The sequence below is a fragment of the Chrysemys picta genome, chromosome 23 (genome assembly GCF_011386835.1).
Source record: "Chrysemys picta bellii isolate R12L10 chromosome 23, ASM1138683v2, whole genome shotgun sequence".
NCBI classification, from domain to species: Eukaryota; Metazoa; Chordata; order Testudines; family Emydidae; genus Chrysemys; species Chrysemys picta.
In genome coordinates, this window is record NC_088813.1 from 4,173,936 (window position 1) to 4,192,821 (window position 18,886).

At 47.0% G+C, this 18,886-nt stretch overlaps 1 protein-coding gene and 1 long non-coding RNA gene across 2 annotated transcripts in view; one reads left to right on the plus strand and one right to left on the minus strand.

The window, feature by feature from the left end:
• Positions 1–3,942: 3,942 nt before the first annotated feature.
• LOC122172726 (uncharacterized) lies at positions 3,943–9,524 on the plus strand. Its single transcript, XR_006173260.2, has 3 exons — positions 3,943–4,041; positions 6,496–6,544; positions 9,441–9,524. It is a non-coding gene; the product is annotated as an uncharacterized LOC122172726 (long non-coding RNA).
• The window catches only part of NKAIN1 (sodium/potassium transporting ATPase interacting 1), a 217,277-nt gene continuing 207,526 nt past the window's right edge, over positions 9,136–18,886 (minus strand). Inside the window, exon 7 of the mRNA XM_008168921.4 lies at positions 9,136–17,989. Within this exon, the coding sequence (XP_008167143.1) occupies positions 17,980–17,989 (10 nt within the window). The 3' untranslated portion in view covers positions 9,136–17,979. The remainder of the gene's footprint in view (positions 17,990–18,886) is intronic.

An 18,886-nucleotide genomic window follows, 5' to 3' on the forward strand; every position in this document is an offset into this window, starting at 1 on the left:
CCCAGATTAGGGGAGAGCAGGCTCTGAGCTGGTTATGCGTGGAGTTAACGGATAATAATTCTGCGGTTGCTAGATTATTTGCCACTTTCAGAAGCAACTCTGAAATAATTCAGTGGTATCTTCCCAAAGCACTTTACAAAGGAGGGCCAGGATCATTATCTGCCTTATATAGCTGGGGAAACTGAGGCACGGAGCGAGGCAGTGACTTGACAAGTAAGTCAGTGGCAGAGCTAGATGGATAGTTCAGATCTCTAGAGTCCCAGCTTGGTGCTCTTCCCATCGGACCATGCTGCCTTCCTAGGGCACGTATAGTTACAAAACGTAAACACACAAATGGAAGAATCCGGGCAAGTTCAAAGCCACCAGATGGTCACCAGTGATACCAGATATGTGTCTTCCTGGGATCTCTTGCTTACCTCTGTATTACACACCACAACCACTTACGCCTTCTCAGTGACCTTGGGGATAGAACTTGGGACTTTCTGCTCCAACTAAAGGAGAGTCTACCTCCCGCCAGTAGAGGGCGCTAATGACCCATACACACTGCCTTGTTCATTACAATTAGCAAAGGTAAAGCTATAAGAAGTCTCCCATATTTTTTACTTGAACATTTGTAACTGTGCCTATGTAGACGTATGGAAGAAAACTCTATGGTCAACTTTGCTTGGGTAAATATTAGTGGTTTTGAGGGGTTACTCCCAAAATTACCTTTAAAATATGCTAATGTACAATTTGTATGTAACTGTGGGTCTAAGTGCATTTCTAGAGCTGGCTAGAAAATCGTTTTATATTTGCCATGAAAAAATTTCAAATTGTTTGCCGTTTTCCCCCAATTAAACAAAACCAAAAAAGTTTACTTTTTACTGGGACTGTCAAGCAATTAAAAAAATTAATTGTGATTAATTGTGCAGCTAAACAAAATAATAGAATATCATTTATTTAAATATGTTTGGATGTTTTCTACATTTTCAAATATATTGATTTCAATTACAACACAGAATACAAAGTGTATGGTGCTTACTTTACATTTATTTTTGATTACAAGTATTTGCATTGTAAAAAAACAAAAGAAATAGTATTTTTCAATTCACATCATACAAGTACTGTAGTGCAATCTCTTTATCATGCAAGTTGAACTTACAAATGTAGAATTATGTACAAAAAACCCCAGCATTCACAAATAAAACAATGTAAAACTTTAGAGCCTACAAGTCCAATCAGTCCTACTTCTTGTTCAGCCAATCGCTCAGATAAACAAGTTTGTTCATATTTTCAGAAGATAATGCTGCCTGCTTCTTGTTTACAATGTCGCCTGAAAGTGAGAACAGGCAGTCGCATGGCACTGTTATAGCCGGGGTCACAAGATATTTACATGCCAGATGCACTAAAAATTCACGTGTCCCTTGATGCTTCAATGACCATTCCAGAGGACATGCGTCCATGCTGATAACTGGCTCTGCTTGATAACCATCCAAAGCAGTGTGGACCGACGCGTGTTCATTTTAATCATCTGAGTCAGAGGCCACCAGCAGATGGTTGATTTTCTTTTTTGGTGGTTTGGGTTCTGTAGTTTCTGCGTCAGAGTGTTGTTCTTTTGAGACTTCTGAAAGCAAGCTCCACACCTCGTCCCTCTCAGATTTTGGAAGACACTTCAGATTCTTAAACCTTGGGTCAAGTGCTATAGCTATTTTTTGAAATCTCACATTAGTACTTTCTTTGCGTTTTGTCAAATTTGCAGTGAAAGTGTTCTTAAAACGAACATGTGCTGGGTCATCATCCGAGACTGCCATAACATGAAATATATGAGAGAATGCGGGCAAAACAGGGCAGGAGACATACATTTCTTCCCCAAGGAGTTCAATCACAAATTTAATTAATGCATAATTTTTTCAATGACCGTCATTAGCATGGACGCATGTCCTCTGGAACGATGGATAAAGCATGTAGAAGCATATGAATCTTTAGTGCATCTGGCACGTAAATACCTTGCGATGCCAGATACAACAGTGCCATGCAACCGCCTGTTCTCACTTTCTGATGACATTGTAAATAAGAAGCGGTCAGCATTATCTCCTGTAAATGTAAACAAACTTGTTTCTTTTAGCAATTGGCTAAACAAGAAGTAGGACTGAGTGGACCTATAGGCTCTGAAGTTTTACATTGTTTTGTTTTTGAGTGCAGTTATGTAACCAAAAAAATGACATTTGTAAGTTGCACTTTCATGATAAAGAGATTGTACTACAGTACTTGTATGAGGTGAATTGAAAAATACTATTTCTTTTGTTTTTTACAGTGCAAATATTTGTAATCAAAAGTAATATCAAGTGAGCACTGTACACTTTGTATTCTGTGTTGTAATTGAAATCAATATATTTGAAAATGTAGAAAAACATCCAAAAATATTTAATACATTTCAGTTGGTATTCTATTGTTTAACAGTGCGATTAATCATGATTATTTTTTTAATTACAATTAATTGTTTTGAATTAATCGCATGACTTAATTGCGATTAATCGACAGCCCTGCTTTTTATTTTTTCCATTGCTTTCCCTTTTAAACAGTGTTCTTTCAACTGGAAAAGGAAGAGAAAAGGGAGGGAAATAATAACAACCCCCCCCAAAATATTGTGGGGGAGGGGTTGGCAAAAAAATTGGAAAATCTCAGCCAAAACAAACGAAGACACATTTTTTGTTACAAAACAAAAGAAAAGAAAAGTTTAAATGAAAAAAATGTTAACCAGCTGGATCAGTGCCCATCATTTGCTTCAAATCTTGTATTTAAAAAAATAATAATAGCTACATCAACAATAAAGATACAAACACTCAGGCAAAAAAAGATGTATTTTTCTTCTAAATGTGTTGGGGATGGGAGCAAGGTTTGTAATGGAACCATAATTATCTCTTCCTCTGCTGTGAGAGCCATAGTATAATTAAGAATATTTCTCATTTAAATATCATGTTTCAATTAAGGATCTCAGATCACTTTATGAACATTTATTACAACAATCCAGGAAGTAGGCACTAATATCCCCATTTTACAGATGGGGAAACTGAAGCACAAATCGAGCCTGATTCTGGTCTCACACCAGTTTTATACTAAATCTGTTGACTTTGGTGGCATTGCTCCTGATGGTGTAAATGAAAGGAGAATGAGCAAGTTTGAAATAATTTGCCCGGTATTGTGATGTATTGAAAACTGTGTTAAAATTGCAAACTGTCACTTTAAATTTCAGGGGTCTTTTCTGCTTCCAGGCTAGGGGTCTCTGTAGGGAAGCGTGCAATCTGGGGTAGCAGCAGTCAGCCTAGAGAAAGGTCGGGGGAGTTGTGCCTGTCTGTTTTAGGGAGCAGCCTGCTTTGTCTCTCTGTTTTGGGTTCGTGTGCTAAGAAATAAAGTCAAGTTACCTTGCAACATTCCAAAAGGAATATGTGTGTTTTTATCTAACTTCTCTGTGTGCGGGACATGAATAAAGCAAGGGGCATACAGCAGGAATAGAATCCAGGGGACCGGCCCTCAATCCTCTGATGTGACCAGTAGGGCTTCATGTAAATATAAAACCACGTCATTATGAAATACATCCTTGTACATTTCCATACGTGTTAATTGTGCTTGTCTCCTTTGCTATGGTCCCACAGTGTGGTCTGGTGCTGAACTTGGCCTCTGGAAATGGAACCGGGAACTCTGGAGGTAAGTGACAAATGAACAAAGAGCGAGCCTGCCAAACATCCTCTCTCCTCCCAATCGGTTTTGAGTGTATTGCAGGCAATTTGTGAGCTACCGCTGAGTGACTGATGGCAGCTGTATTTTCAGTAGCAGCACTCAGCATGCCTCTACAGTCTGGCCTTGCAACTGACGTCCTTTGCAAACAATAATTAATTAAACCTCAGAGTCTTACTGAAAGGTTTTGAACACGCCCAGGACCCAGCGCGGTAGGGCAGGAAGTGACGAATACCGTATTCCAAAGCAACTGCAGTGGGAACGCAGGGAGGCAGAATATCATTCCTGGAGCTGGAATTTGCCAGGACAGTTCTGCAACAACCCCAAGTAAGCATAGGGTTACCATACGTCCGGATTTTCCTGGACATGTCCGGCTTTTTGGGACTCAAATCCCCGTCCGGGGGGAAATCCCAAAAAGCCGAACATGTCCGGGAAAATAGGGAGGTGCTGGGCCGGAGCCGGGCCGGGGCCGGCGGTGCTGGGCCAGGGGCGCTCGGCCGGGGCCGGGGGAGCTCGGCCGGAGGCTGGCCCGGGGTGCGGGGCCAGGCCGGGCCCAGCGGTGCGGGGCCGGGGGTGCTGGGCCGGGGGCCGGGCTGGGGCCGGTGGTGCTGGGCCGGGTCTGGGGGGGGGCAGACTGGGCCGCGCCTCCTCCCCCCCCCGCCCCTTACCTGCTGCCTGCTTCAGGCTTCCCGTGAATCAAATGTTCGCGGGAAGCAGGGGAGGGGGCGGAGTTGGGGCGGGGACTTTGGGGAAGGGGTGGAGTTGGGGCAGGGGCGTGGGCGGGGCTGGGGGCAAGGCCAGGACCCTGTGGAGTGTCCTCTTTTTGGACACTCAAAATATGGTAAGCCTAAGTAATCAGGACCTTTATTTTGTATCTCATCTGGACGAGCTGCACCTCTCCTTGCTCTATACGGGGACATTGGTTCATTACTGACTCAGAGGAGGAAAAGTAACCCACACTGAGGTGTCAGCTGCACATAGTGTGTCTGGGTGGTCTTCCACCCATGGGGTTGCAGAGCCCTATATTGCTCAGGTTATGAGAGCATGTGAACATATAGCGCAACTAGGCTACAGCACTTGGGGTGCTAGTTTCATCTCTGCTCTGCTCTGCATGGCAGGGCTGCTATTACAGTATAGCCAAGACCTTCTGATCAGGATCTGGGTCGCTTTGTGTTAGGCACTGTACAAACACACAGGAAGACACGTCACCATCTCGCTTAATTTCATACCTTGCTTTAATTCCATGAATGAAGCTTCCCCTGAAGTTTGGAACTACAGGAGATTTCAAATAATATTCCCCAGTGTGGCTAAGCTATTTTGTTAGAGAGAGGGACACTGTCAAAATAAAACTCCTGCACACAACACCTTGTGAAGAGTTAAAATGGCAAACACAGACCCGATACTTCTGAAAATCCCTTTTCGTTTTGCTTGTGGAACATTAATTCTGGGTTTTGTTTTTTACGTTGAATAAATTTCTTAATTAAAAATGAATACTTCACCTGGAACTTAATCATTTAAACGTAACCCGGAACTCAGAATGGAATCGTTGTCAAGCATGTGGATTTTCTTTCTATAATGATGATGTTCTAACAAGGATTTTGTCCTAATATATAAGAACATAAGAACGGCCAGACTGGGTCAGACCAAAGGTCCATCTAGCCCAGTATCCTGTCTTCTGACAGTGGCCAATGCCAGATGCCACAGAGGGAATGAACAGAACAGGTAATCAATAAGTGATCCATCCCCTGTCGCTCATTCCCAGCTTTTGGGAAACAGAGGCAAGGGACACCATCCCTGCCCATCCTGGCTAATAGCCATTGATGGACCTATCCATAAAAACATAAGAATGGCCATACTGGGTCAGACCAAGGGTCCATCCAGCCCAGCATCCTGTCTGCCAACAGTGGCCAATGCCAGGTGCCCCAGAGGGAGTGAACCTAACAGGTAATGTTCAAGTGATCTCTCTCCTGCCATCCATCTCCATCCTCTGACAAACAGAGGCTAGGGACACCATTCCTTACCCAGCCTGGCTAATAGCCATTAACAGTTATTGGGGGGGGGGGGAGATAGCTCAGTGGTTTGAGCATTGGCCTGCTAAACCCAGGGTTGTGAGTTCAATCCTTGAGGGGGCCAGTTAGGGATCTGGGGTAAAAATCTTTCTAGGGATTGGTCCTGCTTTGAGCAGGGGGTTGGACTAGATGACCTCCTGAGGTCCCTTCTAACCCTGATATTCTATGATTCTATGAAGGGACTTAACCTCCATGAATTTATCTAGTTCTCTTTTAAACCCTGTTATAGTCCTAGCCTTCACAACCTCCTCAGGCAAGGAGTTCCACAGGTTGTCTGTGCATTGTATGAAAAAATACTTCCTTTTGTTTGGTTTAAACCTGCTGTCTATTAATTTCATTTGGTGACCCCTAGTTCTTGTGTTCTGAGAAGGAGTAAATAACACTTCCTTATTCACTTTCTCCACATCAGTCATGATTTTATAGACCTCAATCATATCTCCTCTTAGCTGTCTCTTTTACAAGCTGAAAAGTCCCAGTCTTTTAAATCTCTCCTCATACGGCAGCCGTTCCATATCCCTAATAATTTTTGTTGCCCTTTTCTGAACCGTTTTCAATTCCAATATATATTTTTTGAGATGGGGTGATCACATCTGCACACAGTATTCAAGGTGTGGGCGTACCATGGATTTATATAGAGGCAATATGATATTTTCTGTCTTATTATCTATCCCTTTCCTAATGATTCCCAACATTCTGTTTGCTTTTCTGACAGCCACTGCACATTGAGTGGATATCGATATGGCGTTGCAATCTTAGCTCTTGTAAGTAAGTTTTTTGTCTGGGAATTTCCTTAGTTCCCCTCCTCCCCCTTCCAAAACAGTGTTTGTACAGCACTTAATACAATAGCATCCTAGTCCCAGATCCTCAAAGCTATTTAGGTTCTTAATTTCCATTGACATTTATTATGTAACCCTTCTGCCAGTCAGCGTTGACAGAAACAAGGGCCGGGTTCAATATCTAGGGTTCAGTATCAATACAATGCAAAACCGACTCGAGCCCCCACCCAGTGACCGGGGACAATTACACACCACCGCCTGGGCGCCTTTAAGAGGCAATACTTCTCCTTTTGCTAGCACAGTGTCTGAGTGTAGCAAAAAAAATTTTAAAAAGGAGGGGAGTAACTCAGCATTAATTTGGGAAAACACCACAACTAGGTTCATAAACATAAACGCTGAGCAAAAGACCCACCCCCAAGTAAGTTGGGTGGTGTCCTTTCCTCCTCAGGTTCTTAAGACCAGCAACCCCAAAGTCCCTTTAACACGCCCGTCCCTTCTCTGCACCCCACTCACAGCCGCTGTCCTTGGTCAGTGCAGTCCCAGACTCCAGAGGTGCATCTGCAGAGTTCACTTCCCATCCTGGGTGGAAGCCGGGGTAAGGAGGCACCTTACACGCTGCACTGCTCGGGCACTCACTTGCCACCCCGCCAGCCAATTTCTGCACCTCTCTGTGGGGCTCTGCTCTGGCCCTCTCTGCCAGCCACCCTGCTGGCTACTTGCCGCACCTCTCCACCAGCTACCTTGCTAGCCATTCCTCTCCACCAGCTGCCCTGCTGGCCGCTTCCCATGCCTCTCTGCCAGCCACCCAGCTGGCCACTTACCACAGCTCTCCGCCAGCCAGCCACCCGCCCACTCACTCACTCACTCACTCACCAAGAAGTCTTTGGGGCCCACCACTTAACACAGCTCAGTTTTAAGCAGAACCCCAATATCTATCCCCACCCTCTCTCTATTTATTGGGCTTTGGAACCCATGTCCCCTGCCTAGCGAGTGCCATTCAGTTGAGGGTGAGTCCCTCCATCGGGGTATGCCAGGTACAGTTCCGCTGCCCTTGATTCACGCAACAAAGATAGCAACCCTTTAATACTCCTGCCCCAATAACAAGGAGAGTGGGGATCCAGCACGAGCCACAAGTGATCGTTTGGGCAAGAAATTCCATCATGCTGAGTATCAAGGCAGGGTGGGTGTGCCCATGCAAACGAGATAAACTCCTGAAGTCCTTTTCCACAGCTCACCACTAGATGTCAGGGGGGAGCTCATTCAGACTTTGCTTACATTTATTATCGTAACCATCCTCTGCTATGCATGCGCTTATTTCTTATTACTCTTATTAATGAGTCACTACATTTTGGAGAAAAGAGCTAGAGAAAAGGCCAGGTCAAATTCCCTGCAATTAGTGTAAACTCTGCAGGAATTTGTGTTTGTTCATGAAGCTTTCAGCTGTAGACATCCAACATCCTGGTTAGAGCTGGGGGAATAAATGATTTTTTGGATCATTGACAACTCTGAAAAGTTGCAGGGGGGGGGGGGAATTGTTTCAGATCAGACTGAAAACAAATTAAAAAAAATTTGGCCAATCAAAAAGTTTTTAAAAAAACTGTTTAAATTTTGAGCATTGTAAAATATTTTTGAATTTTTAAAAAAATGATATTTAAGGAAATTTCCAAAGAAAAAGTCATTTTGAGCCAAAATAGCCAAACATTTTGTTATGAAAATGTTAAAATGAAATGTTTTGATTTTTTCCCGTGCAAGGAACAATTCACAAAATGCTTTGGCATTGTTGAATCTTCACTTTTCACCAGAAAAAAAGTTTCAGTTGAAAAATATCTCCCAGCTCTAATTCTGACTCAGACAGACACTTGCATAGCCAAGCGTTCACCCGGCAAAGCATTCAAGTATGTGACTTTATGGGGCTAGTTTTAACGCTGATTTTCATGGGGCTATTCAATGTGCTTAAAGCTAAGCACGTGTGCACGTGATTTGCAGATCGGGGCCATGTCCTTAGAGCGCCTTAAGTTGTCATTTCTCAAATGTGTTGTGAATGCAGCTCTGGGGGTTGCCAGCACTGATTTCTGGGGAAGCTGCTGTTTGTTTCGCGAGGGGGAATGATTCAAATGTGAATTGTACAGGGAGAAAATTACCTTCGCTGGCACTTGAGGAGGAAAGGCTATAGATTGGCTAGGGCAGCTCGGCATTCCAGGCCGTGATTACCAGCCTCTTTGTGGTCACTTTAAAAAAAAACACTCAGTTACATGGGACAAAAAGATGGATGAGTCCTTGGTTAAAAGCCCATGTCTATACTAATGCTATGGAACTGCAGTCAGGGGTTGTCCATTGTTGTAGTTAATCCACCTTTCTGAGCGGCGGTAGCTAAGTCGATGGATAAATTCTTCCTTTAGCCTCGCCATGTCTGCATCGTGGGTTAGGTTGACCTAACTGTGCCGCTCACGGTTTGACATTTTTCACAGCCCTCAGCAACATAGTTGAACCAATCTAATTTTAAAGTGTTGATCAGATCTCAGACTCAGCAGTGCGAGAATGCAGCATTTTCTTAAAGGAAAAAAAAAAAAGCAAAAAAACCACCACTTTTTAATCAATTCAACTGCACAAAAAATGAAAATACACAAAACCAAAACAGCCATTGGATGAAACTTCTCTGACTTTTATAATTACAGAATAGAAAACAAATCCCCATTTCACATTACAAATATGGTCTTATAAAAACAAACCAACTCAAAAAAGATCTCAAAGCACCAGTGCCTATATCCTTCAAGTTTAAAAAGAGGGGGGAGGGCAGGAAGGGGGGGTTAGGAAGTGGAATTTCTTTCTACCAAATTTTAAATAACAGGTTTTTTTCTTTCTTGAATAAATACCCACACAGGTGACAATCCAGGAGGAGGATCGGTGCTTTTCTTTTACAAGTCTACACTGAAACCTGGAATTATATTTCATCCAGGCTTTAGTTTGTTTCTTAAGCAGGGAATAGAAGCGCAGACCTTGTCCGTGCAGTTTACCCAAGTCTACAGGGCTTTTTGTGTTAGATCTTGGTGCAGTCTTTATCTTCTGTCAGCAACTCCACCGTGTGAGATAACCAGTTTGCATCCCCTTCTGCACTGGATGGACCGGCCAGTCCTCAAAGGAGCTTCCATCTGGGGGAGAAGAGAAAGGGCGCACTCCCTGTCTCAGGCCCAGATTGGTAGCAGCAGCTAAGCAAAACTTTAAACTAAAGCTGAACTCGAAGCACGTTAGTTTCCTCGTTGACATCTATGGGGCGTAAGGGTGAGCATGCACCTAAGACCACAACTCAGCACGTGTTTCACTCTCATGGTGTGCTTCAATGGGACGTGCGTGAAGTGAAGTGTGTGATTAGGGATGCTTCCCTCAATGGAACAGACGTGCCAGACCATCAAAGCTATTTAAGTGCCTGTCTCATATTAAAACCAATGGGAGTTAGGCACTCAAAGACCTCTGAGGAGCTTGGCCTAAGTGCGCTTGACAGGTAACTCAGGATAGGGTGGGGAGCAGGTTGAAATTAATAAATCAAAAGCGCCACAGAAAGGCCAGTGGGGCTGAGATGTGGTCATTGCTGCCCCTGCTGGCTCGGTGGGAGACTCGTCCAGAGGCTTCCCGTCGCGTTCGGAGCATCGCTGGCTTGGCTGACTTCCCCAGGGTCAGCGGGGAGGTGGGATCTCACCCACAGAGCCAGTCACTATTTCTTTTCTTTTTTTTTTTTCTTTAGAAAACAGCTGTTTTGACTCAAAATTGTTGCCTGAAAGGTTTTAAACTTCCCGGGGTAGGAGCAGCCAGTTCCCTGCCTTGCCGGGGAAGGGGGAGCGGGAAGCGGTGAAGGCCCAAGGAGGGGCCCTGTGGCTTGTGACACAGGCCAGGACTTAGAGAGACCCTGTGCGGTGACACGTGGCAGCACAGGCTGGGAGCCAGAGCGAACCGCAGGGTCTGGCTGTGTCCAGCCGCCTCACTGTTTGTTACTGCCAAGGCCTCTTTTTCTCCAGCAAGATATTGTCCCAGCCCGGCTGTCTGCTCCCGCCATGCCCTGGCACTGCCATGCCCATTCCCCATGCCCCCTGCACTAAGCACCCTGGCCCAGATCCTCCAAGGTCGATGGGTGTTCAGAAGTAGGCCCTCCCTCCCCATCTAGCTTCAGGTGCCCCCCATCCTCTGCGGCGCAATAACCCTGACACAGTGATCAGCGCCCGCTGGAGGAGACGGACGCGACACTAGGGGAACCACGTCGTGCCGTTGCTGAGAGCCTGGGACCAGGCGGCTCAGAGGGACAGCTCGCTCCGCTTGCCCTGGGCGAGGGCCAGGAGATGAGTTGCGGCAGGACCCAGAGTGGTTTCCTGGGCAATCTGGGTCAGCTGCAGTTTTTAATAGGAGCCAGTTTTGCTCCGGAGCAAGGAGCAGATCTAGGCAGACATCGGTGTCTCCCAGCCTCTGGCCCGGGTAGGATTCAGATCTGTGTGACTAGCGCGCTGAGCAACTCCTCTGTGCTGGGAGCTGCTGGCCACCGCCCTGGAAGCTCCACACAATCTGTCCCACCTGCACAGCTCCAGACCCCTCTCCTTGTTGCCCGAGCCCCATGGCGGGGGAGAGCCCGTGAGCGGAGCAGCAGGCAGAGGGCCCTGGCTGGTGCACTGGCTGGAAGAGCTGTCACTGGTCCATGCCTGCTGGGGTTGTCTAGGAGTGACAATCCTTTGATTTCAAAATGGGAATTGTTTCAAACAAGCTGGGTTTTTCCGGACAGATTCCTCCCCAAATGGAAAGGGATCAAAGGGAAGGAGATGGGAGTGCGAGGGGCTGCCGGGGTCATTTCCGGAGGGATAATGACAGGCAAAGCTCCATGTGTCCCTCCTTCCTTTGGTCTCTTTGTTCCCAGGCAACTCAGGAATGGCTAATGTCTCTGCTTATCCACACCCTGTGCAGATCTGGGCCTGTGGACGGCTCCTGGGTCACAGGATGCAAACGCCTGCAGGTATTCCCCCCTCTTCGCCCCCCCGCAGCCTGGCAGCCAATGGCTGAGCCCGGCGTCTGTTTAGAACAACATTCAGAGCAGCCTAGCACTGTTGTTAATGGTTCGTTTCCAAAGAGTTTCTTCCTTGTTCTCTGTCGCTGAGAAACGTGGCTCCCAACTAGGGACCTGACCCAGCGGGGGGCTCCAGGCCAAGTGGCAGGACGAGGCCCCTTGCCAGGTAGGAAGCCCTGATTTTCTTTCAGGGTTTTCACAGGCTCTGAAATTAACGTGGAAACCGCGTCACCTACTTCCTTGTTAAACTCTGCATTGGCCTGCACTGCTGATGTGGGGCCCAATCCTACTGAACAGCACTGATTGCTGGCCAGCGCTCTGACTACCACATGGGCTACATCCATGGTGGGGGGGGGTACCTCCTTACACCCCTGCATGGGCTACCTGCATCACTGGTGCAGAGACAGCGGTGGGAGTGAGGCCACTACTCCCCTGCCCATGCAGGTGAGCAGAGATTGGACGGGCAAGGGTGGGAGTGGACAGAGCTGACCCTGCCCTTTGCAAGGCACTGGCCAATGCACAGCGGGCATGGAGGGGGAAGTCTGCTGTGCCAGCTAAAGGACTGGCACAGATACTTTACCCCTGGAGTAAACAGGGAGCAAACATTGACTATCTGAGTCACACTTCAGCCCTTGCCCTGGGCCAGTGTAAGTACATCCTAGCTCTTCCCCAGTGCTTGTGGGAAGGCCCCAACGTAGCCCGTATCAGCACTACGCTCAGTAGCAGGATCAGACTTTGCCTTTGTTAGCTGCCTTGCACATTGCTGGCTGCACCGCAGCAGCAGAGTAAATATTGTAGGTCCTGTATAAACAATGATTCAGTGACTTGGTGAACAATTACAACCCCGCACCCCAATCCCTGTGGCAATTTTGAATGCAGAGCTATTTCCCTACTGGATTAAAGGCAGGTCGAATTTCAGGCCTCAACTGCTTGACGGGGTCTTTTAAGCAGGTGATGCATGATTTGTAGCGTTCACAGTATCCCATATTGTTACAACAGCACCTCCACATGGGCCGGAGGACTTAAGGTTCCATCGGCTTTTCCTTTCTAAACCCTTGGGTTGGATGGTTTGCTGCCGTAGTAGAAACGCACTCCCGGGGGAATTTAGTGCCAAAGCGTCTCAGTCCCAGAGAAAGAGGATATTAAAACCAAACCCGCCCTGACAGCACCAGCTGTGTGTAGCGGTAGCGTGCAAAGGAGCCGTGGGAACTCAAGGTTGCGGCTGGAGGGCCTAAAGGCTGACAAGGCAGACTTGGTGCTGGCACATGGCATTGAGAGCAAAAGGCTCTTTGCCTGGAAAACAGGGGAGGCAGAGGAGCTGGGCAGGGCATAGGGCAGGGGGTTGTTGGGCGGAAGGAGGCATGTTGGTGTGGTTTGATGCAGTAGGTTAGGGCCTATGGAAGGAGCCTGTTTCATAGATTTTGAGGCCGGAAGGGGTCACTATGATCATCTGGTCTGACGTCCTCTTGTAGCACAGGCTACGGACCTGCCCCGGGATAATTCCTGGAACAGATCTTGTCGAGAAACCTCCCATCTTCATAGAACGATGGCCAGCAATGGAGAATTCTAGAAAGGGACGTGTGAGCCTGTGGTAAAAATGCCTGGAATTCGGGGTGGAATTCCGGCTCCCCAGTTTGCTAGAGCACACGCAGCCGTAGTGAAGAGGACCTGGCCATGCTTCAAGAGGCACCAGGAGACTCTTCACACTCTTTCCTCCCTTAGGCAACAGCGAGACGAAGACAGGGAGGAGGACGTCTTCTAGAGAGAGGAGCCTCAGAAGCCCTCCTGGAAATGTCCTGTTAAATCAGCTCTGATCTCTTCAGAAAGTCCCCGTTGCTGGGGACCAGCCCCTGCCTGCAGGAGAAATTCTGCACTAAGTAGGCTGGGCTAGGTGCTAGGGCCTTATGGCCTCTGGTTTTATGAAGCCACTTAACTCTCCCCTGACATGAGCCCGGCTGTTCCAAGCACATCACCAGCATTTCATTTCCCAGCATCATTGCTCTGGTGCTTTCCAAAGCCCCTTACTAAGGTGGGTGAGTATTACCGTCCCCCTTGTACAGACAGGGATGCTCAGGCAGCGAGAGAGGAAGCAGCCCCACCAAGAAAGCAACCCAGGTCTCCTGTCTCCATCCAATGGGGAATGTGGCTTCTAGGTTTGCACCGCGCCATGCTTTCCAATTCTCCTGCTTCCCCAGCCTCCGACACCCCTCTGCTTGCCCATTCCACCAGAGATGGGCTAGAACGTCCCCATGGGGTTCTGAACTTGCTCTGAGTTTGGGGTTCTGGGGACCTAGGATTCCAGTAAGACAGCAATGTGCTTCTTGAGGCTGCAGGCACGAGCCAAGGAAGAGGGTTGGCCTGGCCCATGTTGACAGCGGATTTGATGCTCGCTGGCTAAACTCCTGAAGCCCTAAGTAGCAAATGCCTGCAAGGCTCGAAGTGGCAGCAGCGCCCCCTGAAGTCACTGGGAGACCAGGTATTCAGCACCTCTGCCAATCAGACCCCAGTTCATTAGCTCCTTTTGTACATGGTGCAGGAGTTAGGAGCTAGACAATCAATTAAAGGCCTGGACACTTAGGCTCAGCTCCTCCAAGGGAGTGAACTGTCTCCACACCTTTGAGGATCTGGCCCTTAGAGATCAGACTCTGTCTCAGCAATAGCAAAGCTGCATCTGCAGCCCACCATGGGGCACAAAGTCACGCGCCCATCCTCATCTCACCCTCACTGGGACTGCAGTGGACGGCCCTAGCGCCAGCTCTGTGTGTACAAGTGTCCACATCAGAGACATCCCCACTGCAGCTGGCGCTAAGGGCTTGACTACACATGAAGTTATTCCTGATTAGGTCCGTGTGTAGACGCTCTTATTCCAGATCAAGCATCCTGTCTCCACTGCTGCTACTGCCAGGAGGAATGCCGGCGCCCAGGTTTGCTAGTGCAGATGCAGCCTTGGAGATGAGGATGTAGCAAGGGTTACAAAAGGCATCAGAAGACTCTTCAGACGCTTTCCTCCCTTGTGCAACAGTGAGCGTGCCTGGATTCCGGCTTACCCCTTCCAGGCACGTTTGTTCTGGAATAAGAGTGTCCATATATGGAGTGAATCAGGAACACTTCATTAGGAGCAACTCCATGTGTAGAGAGGGCCAGGTTGCGGACAGCCATGCCTTTTCCCCACTCGAGGGCACCCACGCTTATCAGCAGAGGGAAAGAAACACCGGCCATGTTGACCCAGGACATATAGGCCGACTTCATGATTGACCATCCAGCACCGTTCTTAAGCATCAAAAGTCTCTCTCACATGCCCCTATCGTGGGAAAGGCCCAGCAGTGTAACCTGAAGACACAACACTCAGTTGCCTTGACTTTCTGATATGTAACGTTATACCATAGGCAGGGTTGGGGGGTTCGCTTTGTTTGGCATTTCCTTGGTCTTTGGAAAACAATGTTGTCCTTGTATGGAGAGACTGAGCTGGGTCCCTTTAGATTCAGGCACTTATACAATAACATTCATTATCGTATTTAAATCAGCTCTACATTGCTGGAGACGAAAGAGTCACTATTACCAAGCTCAAACTTTTACAAAGCATGAGGCAGCCCCCCAAAATCATGAGACTGGCTTACAAATCACGAGATTTAAAAATACTCAATAATACACTTGTGGCTGTGTTTCTTTGTCACCTGGTTTCAGAGCCTTTGGGATAAACTCCCTTTGTGTTTTCAGTAGGGCTGTCGATTAATCGCAGTTAACTCATGCGATTAACTCAAAACAATTAATCGCAGTTTTAATCACACTGTTAAACAATAGAATACCAATTGAAATGTATTAAATATGTGTGGATGTTTTTTTACATTTTCAAATATATTGATTTTAATTGCAACACAGAATACAAAGTGTACAGTGCACGCTTTATATTATCATTTTTTATTACAGATACTTGCACTGTAAAAATTATAAATTAAAGAAATAGTATTTTTCAGTTCAGCTCATACAAGTACTGTTGTGCAATCTCTATCGTGAAAGTGTAACCTACAAATGTAGATTTTTTTGTTACATAACTGCACTCAAAAGCAAAACAACGTAAAACTTTAGAGCCTCCAAGTCCACTCAGTCCTACTTCTTGTTCAGCCAATCGCTAAGACAAACAAGTTTGTTTACATTTATGGGAGATAATGCTGCCCACTTCTTATTTACATCACCTGACAGTGAGAACAGGTGGTTGCATGGCACTTTTCTACATGGCATTGCAAGGTATTTACATGCCAGATGAGCTAAACATTCATATGCCCCTTCATACTTCGGCCACCGTTCCAGAGGACATGCTTCCATGTAGACGATACTCGTTAAAAAAATAATGCATTAATTACATTTGTGACTGAACTCCTTGGAGGGAGAATTATATGTCTGTTTTATCCACATTCTGCCATATGCTTCATGTTCTAGCAGTGTCAGATGATGACCCAGCACATATTGTTCGTTTTAAAAACACTTTCACAGCAGATTTGACAAAACGCAAAGAAGGTACCAATGTGAGATTTCTAAAGATAGCTACAGCACTTGACCCAAGGTTTAAAAATCTGAAGTGCCTTCCAAAATCTGAGAGGGACGAGGTGTGGCGCATGCTTTCAGAATTCTTAAAAGAGCAACACTCCAATGCGGAAACTACAGAACCCGAACCATCAGAAAAGAAAATCAACCTTCTGTTGGCAGCATCTGACTCAGATATGTAAATGAATATGTGTCAGTCCACAGTGCTTTGGATTGTTATTGAGCAGAACCTGTCATCAGCATGGACATATGTCCTCTGAAATGGTGGTCGAAGCATGAAGGTACATATGAATCTTTACTGCATCTGGCACATAAATATCTTACCATGCGAACGCCTGTTCTCACTTTCAGGTGACATTGTAAACAAGAAGCGGGCAACATTGTCTCCTGCAAATGTAAACAAACCTATTTGTCTTAGCAATTGGCTGAACAAGAAATAGGACTGAGTGGACTTGTAGGCTCTGAAGTTTTACATTGTTTTATTTTTGAATGCAGGCATTTTTGTACATAATTCTACATTTGTAAGTTTAACTTTCATGATAAAGAGATTGCACTACAGTACTTGTATTAGATGAATTGAAAAATACTTTTTTGTTGTTTTTTATAGTGCAAATAGCAATCAAAAAGAAATACAAAGTGAGCACTGTACACTTTCTATTCTGTGTTGTAATTGAAATCAATATATTTGAAAATGTAGAAAACATCCAAAATATTTAAATAAATGGTGTTCTCTTATTGTAAACAGCACGCTTAATCGCGCGGTTAATTGCGATTTATCTTTTGAATCCCTTGACAGCCCTAGTTTTCAGGCTTTTCTCTGAAATCAGCAGAGCTAAACACTTCCCTTTTTAGGCATGAAAGCTGAGATTTTCCTGCAGTCTCTTGATTCCAGAAGCTGGCGCTTTAAGAAACTAACCAGATGTCGTGAGCCTTGTGATAAAGTCGCAAGAGCTGGCAACAGTGCAACTTCTGGCTACGCCTCAGGGGTGAATGGGGTGCTGTGGCCGTTTACCAGAGGCAAGAAGCAGCCAGCTCTCACTGCCAGCCAGCTGACAGAGTGTATTCCTCCCACCAGTGCTGAATTCATTAAGTGCAGAATATTTTGCCCCCGTGCCCCATGAAATGTCCTTTCGGATTGGCACTTATCTACACTGACAAGGGACACACTAGTTCAAATAAAGATGTGGATAAAATTAAAGAAGGAAATAGTCAATTGAGATCCTACCTACCCTCCTCTGGTCAGTTTCACCTTGCCTTAAACACAGATACCTGATGCATTGCTAGCTACTCAATCCACCATCCGTATTGCCAAGCCATGGCGCCAGGGGTTCAGATCAGAACAGCTGACATAACTGTATGGATGGACGGCAGGAGTCCAGTCAGGGTGTTGATGAATAAAGCTGTTCCTTAGACAGAATCTTCTCCCCATCCTCCATGAAAATATCGGTTTTCCACCGTGGTCCTTGCTGTCATTGGAGTTACAGCTACTGGTGAGATCTGAACAGTAGCCAGCAGGTGGAGCCATTGCACCTCTTTTGGTCCCTCAGTCTGAGCAGAAAAGTGTGTGTGTGTGTGTGTGTGTGTGTGTGTGTGTGTGTGTGTGTGTGTGTGTGTGTGTGTTTCTCTGGTGTTGCAGCAAGTCCCTGAAAACTGTGCAACTGCCCAGAAGGAAAATAAAAGGAAACCAAGATGAACCCAGGGTGTTGGCTCCGTGCTGTCCTCGCCTTTGGCGTGTTTAGTTGTTGCTTTCGGGACAGTTCGCAATCGTTCGGGGCCTCCCGCCACCTCGCATTCCCACGAAGATCCAGGAGGGGGCGGATTCCAGGGCGCAAGAGAGTTACCCAGATCTAAGGGAACAAACCAAAGGCACAGAGTTAGGAAGGGGTCTGGGATTGGCACTGACCCACCTAGCACTTGAGACAAAGACATTCGTTATCTACGTAGGGCTCAAGGTGGGCTCTGTGCTTTCCAGACAGAAGGAGACAATGTTCCTAATCAGAGCAGCTTAAGGGCTCAGTGGGCATGTGGCTTTGCCCTCCTTGCCCTCACTCGCCGTGGGATGCTCCACCCCAGTTATTTATACTTGAAGGCCCTGACGGAGGTCGGGGCCCCATGGTACTGGGTGCTGCATAGACACAGCGTAAGAGACAGTCCCTGCCCCAGAACACTCCCAGACTGAACACACCCAGCAGACAAAGGCCGGAGGGGCGGGACGAGGATCATCCACACTCTACAGAGAGGGAATTGAGGCAGAGAGATTCAGGGGCCGATGGCTCACACAGGCGTCCTTGACAGAGGTGGCCACTGAACCCAGCTCACTGCTCTCGCCACAAGGGCGCTGACGCCCTCACAATGTAAGAGAGACTCTCAGTTTTCATCACCAATCCATTTCCAGCCCTTTTCCTCGGGGGCATGGTGGGGGGCGGGGAGAGCTGGAGTTTGTGACGGGGCACTGCCTCTCCATGCTGCCCATCCTTGCAGCCGCTGGAACACACACGGCTCCCCATCCCCTGATCACAGCATGGGAGAGCTACCGCTGCTGGGGCCAGGGCTGCTACAAACGCCCTCCCTTCCTGGTGTCTGCCTCCTGCTGAGCCGACCCCTCTGCTAAACAGCCAATGCAGCCCGAGAGCCAAAGCTTGGCAGGGGAGAGGCAGCTCCCCGCAGCAGATCAGGGCCTGCTCGTCTACACTGAACAGCTTGGCTGGCGTAGCTTTGTCAGTGAGGAGTGTGACAAAATCACA